This window comes from Mastigoproctus giganteus, chromosome 8 (assembly GCF_048544385.1).
Source record: "Mastigoproctus giganteus isolate SK-2022 chromosome 8, ASM4854438v1, whole genome shotgun sequence".
Taxonomy (NCBI): domain Eukaryota; kingdom Metazoa; phylum Arthropoda; class Arachnida; order Uropygi; family Thelyphonidae; genus Mastigoproctus; species Mastigoproctus giganteus.
The window spans coordinates 212683564-212696686 of NC_143582.1; the positions used below are offsets into that span (position 1 = coordinate 212683564).

At 36.1% G+C, this 13123-nt stretch overlaps 1 protein-coding gene across 1 annotated transcript in view; it reads left to right on the forward strand.

Moving 5' to 3' along the window:
- The window catches only part of BI-1 (Bax Inhibitor-1), an 88382-nt gene that overhangs the window by 37464 nt on the left and 37795 nt on the right, over positions 1 to 13123 (forward strand). Inside the window, exon 4 of the mRNA XM_090379209.1 lies at positions 11941 to 12087. Within this exon, the coding sequence (XP_090235335.1) occupies positions 11941 to 12087 (147 nt within the window). The remainder of the gene's footprint in view (positions 1 to 11940; positions 12088 to 13123) is intronic.

Below are 13123 nucleotides of genomic sequence, written 5' to 3' on the forward strand. Positions count from 1 at the left end.
AAATGAGAATAAAAAAATTGTTAACAAAATAAAAGAAATTAGAAAAAGTTACAGGGTTTTAAAGGAGGGTTTTAGAAAATGGATCAGAGAACTTTACAATTGATACTATGAAGACTAGAAATCAAAACTAGAATTGTTTGACAGAAATTTCTAGAGATTTATAACCTGCAGTCAAACCTTTCTTTAATGAACATCCATATAGCCAATTTTTCTACTAATCAAATTTTTTTTTTTTTTTTTCCCCCCCTTTAGTCATTACACTGAAAATCGATTTCCCTATAATGAACTGATTTTTGAGACCCAGGTAGTGCATTGTTTCCACTTCTGGGCTTTAGGCAATACAGCTGATGCTGTAGAAAGCAGGAATTAAGAAAAAGGATTAAGAATTAAAGAGCTAAAGGGATTGATTCTTAAGAGCTAAAACATTCCACAATTTGGTGGTGCCTGTAAAACCTAAGACAATAGCCTCTACTCTACTGGGAAGTTGCACTGGTCAACTGCTATCTGTGTGTCCACAGCCATTGGTAAAGATTAAGGCATATTCCCGATCCAGACATTGGCTATGGTCAACCTATTTTCTGCTGCAAGCACTCTATTGGAGAATTAGGAGCGAGTGATTTTCCTTTATCCTGTAAATTCATCTGTTTGGCAGAAATGAGTAATCCACACTTTCACTAAATTTCACCATGTCTCTGTTTACATGGCTGGTACAAGCTAAATCAGAGTACAGAGAAGGGCAACAAGATTAGTGAATGGAACAAAGGGTTGCTCTTACGAAGAAAGGCTTAAGTTTTGCAAATTAGTGTCTGGAGATTAGGCACCTGCGAGGTGATCTGATAGAGGAGTATAAAGCCTTGAATGGTTTGAGCATGCTCGATGCTGATGGGATTCTTCCTCTTGCTCAGAGCAATTGCCTGAGAGGGCATAAATTCAAATTGAGGAAAGACGGTTGTAGGATAGATGTGCAGCAGTTTGCCTTTGGCCAGTGGGTGGTTGATTGGCGGAACAAACTTCAATCTGTTGTAGAAGTTGATAGCTTAAATAGATTCAAGGCAGAACTTGACAAGCATTTAGAGAGAGTGAAATATGCTAAATCAGTTTTGTTTTATCTGCTGTACAAGTAACCTTAATGTGCAAATGACCAAATGAGCAGAAGCCTGAAAAACAAGATGCATGGTATTTCAGAGACTGCTGGGAGCCATTGCGGTACAAGTAAACACATGGGTTGTGTTAGGGTAGCTAAGAATAGAAACAGGTGCAGGTATACTTCCGTGTACACCAATGCTAGGAGTTTAGTAAATGAATTTGAGGTATTGCTCAAAACATCAAAGGCAGATATTGTTGGGATATCAGAGATGTGGTGTCACACAGATATAAGGGATGCAGAAATGCAATTTGGGGATACAACGTCTACAGAAAGGATAGACAGGATAGGAAGGGGGGAGGGGTTATGCTATTAGTTAAGAAACACATAAAAACCAAGCAAGTGAAGCCAGTCGACATCGCTGGACAATGCAGTGTTGAGTCAGTTTGGTGTGACATAAGCATTGGGAGATCAAAATTGAGAGTAGGGGTGTGCTATAGGCCTAATGACTCAGATGAGTATAATAAGGAACTGTACAGGGAAATAGTGGGCCAGTAAATCAGAGAGTCTTATAATGGGAAATTTTAATTTCCCAGATATTGACTGGAATTTGGGGGCTGGTTACTCACACACTAGCAGGGCTTTTGTGGATTTATTGGATGATTGTTTTCTACATCAGCATGTTCGGGAGGCAACTAGAGGGAGTAATACTCCTGATTTGATTATCAGCAGTGATTCTTCATGCATTAAGAATCTGCAGATAAATGAACCACTAGGTGGCAGTGATCACAGTGTGCTGAAGACAGATGTAGGATAGACGTGCGGAAATTTGCCTTTAGCCAGCGGGTGGTTGGTTGGTGGAACAGACTGCCATCCCTTGTGGTGGAGGTTGATAGCCTAAATAAGTTTAAGTCTCAGCTGGACAGGTATTTTGAACGAACAGAGGGGTGAAGTGGAAGTGGGTTTTTTTTTTTTTGGCTGATGCTGCATAAGCTTGCTTTCTTGCATCAAATGCCTCTAGTAATGCTAATGTCTAGGAGGAAATCCTTGAGTGTAGATTGGGCCATGAAAAAAAATTGCTTTAAAATTTGGTATCCCTGCTAGTAGTGTGCTAACCATACTGAAAAACCATGTTTTGATTCTCAAACTGTGAGAAAATAGGACCCAATCAGAAACATGCAAAATTATGCCTGATGTAGATGAAGCAAATTTTGAGTGGGTGAAATTGATTAGAGACCAAAGCATGCCGATATCACAGCCATTAATAAAGGAAAAGGCTATGAAGTATCCATCTTTTCTGGAGCATAAAACATTCCAAGCTAGTTCTGGGTGGCTGGATAAATTTCATAAGTGCCATGGCTTACTTGAAAAGCTTTCTGGTGAAATAGCTCAGTTGTAAATTGAAGAAGACTGTACCCATTGGAAAGAATTTTTTTTTTTTTTTTTTTTTTTTTTTAAATTGAGGACTAAGATTCCAAAGACACTCATTGTTGATGAAACAGGTCTATTTTTTAAATGCTTGCCGAACAGGACACTGCCTTTTAAAGGCAATAAATGTTTAGGTGGTAAAAATAGTGAGAGAATTAATCTTGTTTGCAAATTTGATTTGTGCTGAAAAACTGAAGCTTTTGGTAATAGGCAAAAGTAAGCAATCCCAATGTTTCAAAAGAGTCAAGTTGTTAGAGTTAGACTACAGCAAAAAAATCTTGGATGACAAGGGGAAATTTTTGAACAGTGAATGTTAAATTTTGATAGATGACAAAAGAAAATAGAAAAATAGTGTTGATTTTGCTTGGTAATTTCAAAGCTTTCATGAGTGTGAAGCTTGTTTTCTTCCCTCTGAACATCTCATCTGAACTGCAGCTAATGGACCAAGGCATTACAAGAATTTGAAAATGCACTACCAAAGGTGCATACTGAAAAATTTTCTGAATAGAAACCAACTTACAAATTCTGTTATATATTTGTGGATGTGCATGTCAAGAGTTGGCAAAATTGTAGAGTCAAGATGTGATTGAAACAGTGATTATGAATTGTTTTGCTAAAATGCCAGTTGAAAGGGATGAACTATGACAAGATGTTGAACAACCTTGGGAAGAACTCCAGATGAGAGGCTTGATCAGTGGAGAAATTGTTCTTGACAGATTTTTAGGAGTTGATAATGATGTCATAGTAGTTGAATATCCGAGTGACTCCATTTTGGAGAGTATTCAAAGAACTAGTAACAATATCGATGATAAAAGTTGGATGAAAATGAGGGCAATATATATTAAACCTTCCAAACAAGAAACGTTGGCAACATTTGAAATTTTGTGTCAAGGCCTTTGGTGTGAAGAAAATGTGCCAGGAAATATTTGAATGTTTAAACAAATGTGAACATTTTTATGAACAATGTACAGTATTGAACGGGTCAGTTCCTTTGCACAAGGTTTTGTTTGTAGTGAACTGTCCAAGTCAATAATTGGCATAGTTTTAATTGTATCTCATTGCGAATACCTTCACAATGAGTAGCCGAAGTATTGCACTGCTTTGAATAAATAACACTTCACCGGTGAAGATGACTGCCATAGTGGTCAGGCACGTGGGTGTATAAGTGCACGTGCCTTGAGTGACCGGGGTTCAAGCCCATGACTGCTGAATACAGTGATGTTTCTTGTATTATGTCTATCTTGTGAACTCCTGACAGTTTGGTCGTCCCAAAGTATAAACAGAATTTATTTATTCTTGGCAGATGCCACCACCCAGACTGCACTGTTTCGAAGCTGATTGGCTTCTCATTGGTGGGTGTGCAGCTACCTGCACACCCACTGATGCAGTCTGGGTGGTGGTGGTATCTCCTGAGAATAAGTAACATTAGTCTTCACTGGTGAAGCATTACTTATTCAATGCTGTGCAATACCTCAGCCACTCATTGTGAAAGGTATTCACAATATGAGATGCAATTAAAACAATTCCAATTATCGACTTGGACAGTTCACTACGAACAAAACATGGTGCAAAGCACTGACCCATCTTAAGCTTAGTCCCATACTTCATGCAAAATAATCGCCATAGTAAAATCCAGTGTACTACAAAAAATAACCAATTATTTTAATAAATAATTAAGTGTACTAATATATTATGCACATTATGTAAGTAATTTCTTAATATGCATGTGTTAATAATGTTAGAAAATTTATTCATTCCTACTTTTTGTGATTTATTTCCCATCTTATATTTCTGAATGTTGAATTACAGTATGTTTTTTTTTTCATTGTTGGAAAGGTCATTTCTTTAACAATTTTTTGTTTAATGAATTTTTTTTCAAGTGAACATGAATTTTACTATATCGAGGTCAGACTTCTATTAGTCTAATACAAGTTGGGATAAAAAGCGAGTGGTCTTAAGTTTCTTGCTCACTTTAAAGGCTACTTGCTTTTTGCTGTTTTCAAATCTCTTTACCTTCACTTGCATTAGACCTATTATGTTATATTTCTAGAAATTTCTGTTATCAGTTCCAGTTTTAACTTCCAATCTTCATAGTGTCAACTGTAAAGAGCACAAGCCATTTTCTAAAACTTCTTTTAATCCTTGTTGTTATTTTTTTTTTTAAAGAAGCATTAACAACTAAGGCCATATTGCTCCAGGATATGTGGTGGTCATTCCCTGACCTTTCCACGTCCTCCATATTTGGTGGTGACAGACTTGAACCCTGGTCTAATCAAGAAGCGTGTGCTACGCATTGCTGCTCCTTCCCACCTGGCTACGGAGGTGCCTTATTATTTGCAAACTTTATTTTGGTAACAAATTTTTTCTTTCATTATTTTTTTTTATTCTCACTTTTGTTTATGCTTTTTATCCTTGGGCTTGTGGTTTACATCGGAAATGGATATGTTATTTTGCTTGCAATCCTGGCAGTTGACACCTGATGAGAGGCCAGTTTTGTAAGTTGTGTAGCAACAGCCTTTTTTTTGTAATTATTTCTTATTATGCATATTTTTTGGTATGTATGTCCCTAAACAGCACACAACAAAATATCTAGTGTTTCAATTACAATATATGGTAGCATATGTGATATATATTGGGGGAAGGATACAATTTTTTTTTTGGGTTTCTATTGGTTTGATTTTAATAACATTTGGGATGGTTTGACAATGCTTCCTAATAGAGCCAAATATAAAATTTTGCAAAAATCTATCCAAGGAACCCAATAGTCATTGTTACATGCAGACAGGTGAATGTACAGATGGACACAAAGACAATAGGCACTTGTAGGTTATACCACCCTCACCTTTCAAAGCAGGAATTAATTGGAAGAGGGAATCTGTGATTGTTCATTGTGAGATAATTAGACACATTACACATATGCTAATGTGTCTAATAATCAGTTACAAAAGAAATTAGATTTGTTCATAGGAAATGCACGATTTGTTACAGTACATACAAATCTGAAGTCATTTATCAATGTAAAATTTTTATAAACGAGGACAGAAGATAAAAATTAACTTGCAGACTATTTTGATATTTGTTTTTTGATGTTGAGACTGTTTTCATGTACTTTGGTTCTAATTTTTGGTAAACATGAAAGACATCTACATTAGTTGACTTTTTTTTTAACAAAAGAATCCACAGAGTATAGACAATGGGACACTTTATTGCTGCTCCAACAAAAAGTAATTGCACAACGTTAAGAAATTAGTGTATTGTGGACCTATGGTATAATTATTTTATAAATACTATAACTGTATTGTTTTTGCCTATTACATCAAGCTGATATTCAAGTATCCATTAATTTCTAAGAATAAAAAATAATTTTTTATTCTTAGAAATTAATCTTAGAAATTATCCCTCTCTTTCAAACATTGAAAGAGGGATACTCAGATAAACAAATACATGGTTGTTGATCAAGGCACAGATAACTTAAGTTACTCTATACAAGATGTTTTATAATGTGGACTGTACTTTATAAGGATTGATTCAGGAAACAATGAAAAAGCTTGATATAAATGAGTGCAATTCTGAAAAACTTGGATAATCATAAAAAATTGAACTTTAAAAAATTTAGTTATTGTTTTTTTTTTTTTTCCTTCCTCCTTTGTTGTGCTGTTTTTTTTTTTCCAAACCATCATATAAAAGTGACTACAAGTATTTGTAAACACAATTGGCAGCATGTCCCTGTTGAATTTCAAGATAACTGATGAACCAAAACACTGACCACCTCTTGCCTGTTGAGGCATGGATGTTGCAAGATTTCTAAATGTCTTGTGGTATCTGGTACCAACACGTAACCAGTAGATCCTTTAACTCCTGTAAGGTCCGTGGTTTAGATGCTGAAGATCGGAGTTGCTGTTCCAACACAAACCACAGATGCTCGATGGGATTGATGTCTGGGGAATTTGGAGGCTAGGGCAATACCCGGAAGTGTTTGTGTTCCGTGAACCAGTCTCAAACAATCAGGGTGGTGTGGAATGGCCGCATTATCCTGCTGAAAGGCAGCCCCACCAGAGGGAAGACCATTGCCATTAAAGGGTGTACCTGGTCAGCAATGATGTTTACGTAGGTGGTAGACGTCAGAGTGCCCAGTACATGGATGACTGTGTATCCCAGCAGAACATCGCCCAAAGCATGACCCTGGCTTGTTTTTGTCCCATGGTGTATCCAGGTGCCATCACTTCCCCAGGTAAACGACGAACACTTACTCGGCTGTCCACATGGTGCAACAAGAAACGTGATTCATCACGTTTTGATGCTTGCGTGCCCATTGTGGGCACTCAAAGCGACCCGTGGCTACGCAGCCTCATTTTCAGCAGGGTTTGATGTACTGTGTGTTGTAACACATTACTCCCATCTCCAGCATTCCAATTACTGGCAAGCTGCACCACAGTTGCCCTTCTGTTGCTGCATACCATCTGGGAGAGCCTTTGCTCACCTCGAGCATTGATGAGCCATGGTTGTCCAACACTTCGCTGGCGATTCATAGGTTTTCCATCCTTGGACCACTTTCAGTAGGTACTAACCACATCTAACCATGAGCATCCCATCAGCTGTGCCATTTTTGGATATGCTCTGACTCAGTCATCTGGCCATTACAATTTGGCCTTTGTCAAACTTGTTTAAGTCCGCTGCCTTTCCCATCTGAAGAACAAGAGTGACACTGATTAACAGAGCTCAGTATCAGGTTTTTTTTTATATACCAACCCACGCATGCGCCATAGTTCACCTGCAGTTGCTTCAATTTGCATAATGACTCTCTGGTGTATCATTGGTGTATATATACATAATTTGTTGATACTGGTTGTTTCACTCTTCAAAGTGTTTATATGCATTGTAGGGAAGGCATGAGTAGAAAGAGAACAAAAACCACTTTCTTATATACAAATAGGATAGTAGTGTCATTTCAGCCTCTGTATGGCTGTTAGGCCATACCACAGCCCATTTAAGATGGGAATTAATTAATTGAAAGAGGGGATTTAAGTGATTATTCATCATTGTGAGATAATTCCCGCATTCTGTGCAGAAACCTAATTCCTAAAACAGAAGCTTTCCAAGAATCAAAATCAACCATCCAACCCCAGAGGCACTGATATACTATATCCAGTGCTCCTACAGCACAACCTACATTGGTGAATCATAGAAGACAAGAATACAGGAACACAAGAAAAATGCTCAACATGGCAGAATCCACAAATCCAAAACAGCTGCCCCATCCTTTCCTGCAGAGGCACTTGGGACTTTACTTTCGACAGATTCGTTTTCCAAAAGAACATTCAAGGAAGTCTACTTTGTAAAATGTTTCAGAAGCCCAACAAGAAACAGTCGCCTTCCACAGCACCTATTATTATAATCTAATCCAAGCAGAAATCCTGAAAAAGATCACAAGAAAAAGAAGATTCCACATACCTTAAACAACTAAATCCATAGGTTTGCTTTCCTGCCTTAACCTCTTCACTGGTACACCTGGAAGTAAAATCCCCCCACACACACCGTAATATATCTCAGTTCCCAAAAACTGTCTCATAGAAAAATCTCATTGGCTACACCAAAATCAACTCTACCTATATAAACCATCTCTCTATATATCCACTCCATACTTCCCAGATAACTCCACTCCAGAATTGCATAAATGGGTAAACTTTTCCAACTTAATAGTATAGAAGTAAAGTAATTCTAAGGATTCCATCTAAACTGTATAAATTAACTACTTGTGATATACTAATGGTCTTAATGTTGTAATTATTGTATAGTATATAGGACTCAAATATTATCAAATTACCCATGAAGAATTATTGGAATTATCTAACTTCTACAACTTTAATTTATTAATTATTTAACATGATTAGATTAATAAATTTCTAGAAAAATCATACCTCAAATGAGTATTCTAACCCCACAGGCCTGAAGATGAGAAACCAGTTAATTCTTGAAATGTAGCCATGATTAAGTGTTTGGCATTGGTGTTTTAATCATTGTAGCATTTCAACAATAAATTACTTAACTACCACATGATATAATAGTGTAGTCAATTATCTCACAGGAATTAATTATTCATATATTCTATTTCATGGACCATCAGTTTCTGTAGTTTGTAACTGTTTACTCCAGCCACAATACCTTTCTATTCTTAGCACTGTTACGTTTAAACAATCTGTATTAATAATAATGAGAAGAATGCAACATTGTACATGCCCACACTATTTGCATAATCTTTTTCATATATTTGTTTAAAGTCAATTTTGGAAAGGTGGATGTAGAAAGAATCACCCCCCCCCTCGACACACAAACACAATTTTGACTCAAGCTCATATTTCGGAAGCAATAGCTCTCCCAGAATTAGCTTCTGTGCTCATAGTGGGGTGTCTGTGTTGGAAATGATTTGTAAAAGATATGTGAATGATATTCTCCACCACCCTTTCTTCCCTCCTGACAGTATTAAATTCTAGATCTAAGAAATTAAGTAAATACAGTAAACCCCCTGCTATTCACAGTATCTGTTTACACATTGCTGATTTAAACCTAAGAAATGTGAATTTTAAAGTGCAGTGAACATTTTCTGCCATAAAAAAAAAACATGGGTGTGGCTAAAATCACTTTGCCCGGTCCACAGAGTAGTACTGTGGAGCAGTCAAAACAGTGCTCAAGGGGGAGGGGTGACAAAATCGCAAGTGCAGATGTTTCCCACTAATCCTTGTTCAGTATGTGCAATGTGCTTGTCATGGAGGATTTCATCTCTTGCTTTTAATTGATACATTTACAAAACTGAAATCTACAGTTTTGCAGTGCGTTGGTGTAAACACACTTTTTTGAGCGTGTGATGACACGTTAAAAGAAAGTGACTTTATTGTGGACAAGTTCTTTTCTAACCCTACAAAAATATGGCTATGAATAACAAGGGAATTATGGAAAGATCAAAGAAGGTGATGACATTAGCGAGTAAAATTGAATTATTAGACAATTTCTAATGGTGAAAGTGTCTCGTCAGTGGCAAAACATCATAAAATCAATGAGTCAATGGTGCGATCAAGAAATTGGAAGAAAATATCCGCCGTAGTGTCCGTGAAAATGTGCTAATTGCTTCAAAAATTTGCTCTAACTCGTGATGTTAAATTAGAAAAAATGGAAAAGGCTTTAAAATCTGTGGGCCAAACTCAAAATAAAATCCCATTAAGTTCACTCATTTGTGAAAAGGCAAAGCACCTTTATCAACACTTTAGTGAAACTGGTGATAGCACTGGCGGGATAGGTTTTTTAGCCAGCAAAGGCTGGTTTGAAAGATTTAAAAATCGATATGGACTTCATAACGTGAAAATTGTAGGAGAGTCTGCATCAGTGGATTTCATGGCTGCAGAAAGTTTCCTGACTGAACTAAAATTAATTACAGACAAAGGATGTTCCCGAACAGGTGTTCAGTGCAGACGAAACTGGGTTGTTTTGGAAGAGAATGCCAGCCAGAACATATAACACAAAATGAAAAATCTGCTCCTGGATTCAAAGCTTCCAAAGGTAGGCTTTCACTTTTTTTTTGTGAAAACTAGTGGACACATGATCAAACTGATGTTAGTGTATAAATTGCAGAATCCATGTGCTTTGAAGGAAAAGAATAAAGGTCATCTTCCAGTTTATTGGAAATCCAATAAGTCTGGGTAACAACTACACTTTTTAGAGTGGTTTAATGATAGCTTTGTGCAAGAGGTGGAAAGTTACTTGGCTTCAAAATCTTTGCTTTTCAAAGTTCTGCTTCTTATTGATAACGTGCCAGGTTTAAAACATCAAAATTGTGTTTTTGCTACCCAACACCACATCACTTTTACAACCACTAGACCAAGGTGTGATTTCTGCATTTAAGTCCTATGTTAGGAGAACTTTTACTGGCTTAATTGAAAAAATGGAAAGGGAGTCAGACTTAACTGTAAGCCAAAGTTGGAAAAATTATAACATTTGCAAATTGCCTGATCAACATCAGTTGATGAGATAAGTGCATCTACAATTAACGTGTGTTGGTGAAAATTGTGGCCAGAAGTGGTTGTTGCTAAAAACAATCCCTAATGTCAATGAACTGGTTGCCGATATTGTAGAAATCGCACAGGGAATAGATGGCGGGGGCTTTGAAAACATCGATGCAACAGACATTCAGGAACTTATTGAGACTCGTGCAGATGAACTTACAATAGAAGAGTTGGATGAATTAATAACAAGGTCAAATGAAAACCAAAATGATCCTGAGGAGGAAGATCTCAACATTGTTAAAAGGTGGTGGAAACGGATCCTAATTTGGAAAGAAGCATCAACTTTAAACGAGACCTAGAACAATTACTCTTGCCTTACGGGTAAATTCAAAAGGAGCTCAATAAAAAAAATGAAGAAACAAACTTTGATTATGAGTTATATTTTGCCCAGAAACCCATGTTCTTGATATGTTTTTGAAAGGTTTGTTTAAAATGTCTAATAAATATTACATTTAATATATTGTTTCTTATTTTCATTTTGATGCTTTATGCTTGTATTTTTTTTTCTAGGTACTGTCTAAGTTTGTCTATGTACATAGTTATATTATGTAGGTAAATACACATACATACAGACAAAATTTTAGACTAGTTTTTGTTATATATTTCTTACTTTGGAATGGAATCCTTTTATTACTATGGCTGCCATAACTCAGTATTCACAGAATTTCTCAGGAATGTAATCCCCATGAATAGCGGGGGTTTACTGTACTTTGTTTTTAAGTATTTTTATTATTTATATACCTTATCTTTTCCTGTATTTCCTTGCAGCCTCAGAAGGATGCATAACAGCTGTTGAAATGCCATCCCACCATTATATCTTTATCTATAAAGATTTCAATCCACTGTAAATACATTAATGCTTTTGTACAGTGTTTTGGGTTCTTTTTAGTTATTTATATATGTAATGCGTACCAACAAAAGAATTAACACTTTTTGCTGACAGCTTGACCTCTGACCTTAATGAATTGAATTCAAAAATCTGACAGGATTGAGTCATTCTGGATTAGGTAGGGCAGAGACACTTCAAGCCTTTTTTTTTTTTTTCTTAGTCTGGCAAAGGTTACTTGGCAGAAATATATATATATATATATATATATATATATCCAGTTTTTATTCCTACAAATTGGAAGAAAGTGGTTCTTATTTATTAGTCAAGTGGTTTTTCCCCCTTCTGCATATGTGCTATTCAGAAATGGACATGTTATGGAGTACTACCAGTGAAAATGGCTAAAAATCATCGTTCAAATTAGTGTATGTGAATACCTGAGAATGTTCATAAAACCCATTTTGTATGAAAATAACTAAAGTTAATAATTTAGAATCATGTAGAGTATATACAAAAATCATTAAGTGATTTATTTTCTTTTTCTTAAGGCCTTGGTCTTGGCCCATTGTTGACTACAGTGATTTCAGTGGCTCCAGCAGTAATTTCCACAGCTTTCTTAGCTACCTGCCTTATTTTTGTGTGCTTTTCTCTCAGTGCACTCTACAGTGAACGTTGCCAGTATCTATACATGGGAGGTAAGGTTGCATTCTAGTTTTAAAATGTTTAAATATTAACAGGATTAGTTGGTAATACCACTGTTTTCTTCATGTATTTATTCATGATAAATATAGTTGTATGAAATGTGGGGGGTGTTTTTTTTTTTTAACATGGGTGGGTGTAAGTTTTGGTTTACTGGCACAACAACCTAGGCTATAATGTGCCAACCACGATAAACGAGCAGATATTAAAGGTACTGAAAAAGGTTAAAATATTACAGTTGCCTGGGAATATTGGTCACTATACCAGAAAAAGATTTGTACAAAAATACATAAGAGCAGTCAACAAAGTATAAACGATATATAAAATGTAATGAAAGTATGTTAACAAAAGAGTATATATTAAAAAGATGTAAATAAGTTTATCAGTTTTAAATAGTTAAAAACAGCTGATACGTGATCATTGTCAGATAGTATCTGACTGAGTGTATAGGACTCGGTCGGATGGTTAAAAGTGGTAAAAGATATACATCGTTCATGTCTAAAATGTGGACATTCAGTTAAAATGGTCTCGCAGTACTCGCGCATAGGAGGGTCATCAGCCCTCAGTGTGTGTGTGTGTTATGTGCTCTCTAACTTAAAAAATATATATTAAAGAAAAGTTGCTCCACAACTAGATACTGAATCTTGTGTCAAAAAAAAGCAGATTGTTTTACCACAATGCACCCAAATGCCACCACATTTATGTATGCATAGAAAAAAAAAATTTCAAAAGTTGAAGCCCTTCTTTCATCATATATTCATGTGGCATTTGTGATGCTCATGTGCTGGGTAGGAGATTGGATTTGTCTAGCTGTACTCCTTAAGGCAGTGGTTTTCAACTGGGGTGCCGTGGCACGCCAGTGTGCCACAACAACATTCTTCGGGTGCCATGTAATTTCGGTTTAAGTTACTTAGTTTTATTTTTTGAAATTTTTATATTTATTTCATTATAAAAAGGTGTATAGTATCCATTGTACCTTATTTTTTAAATTTTGATGTGATCTATAATTGATCTTTATTTAGTACCTCTATA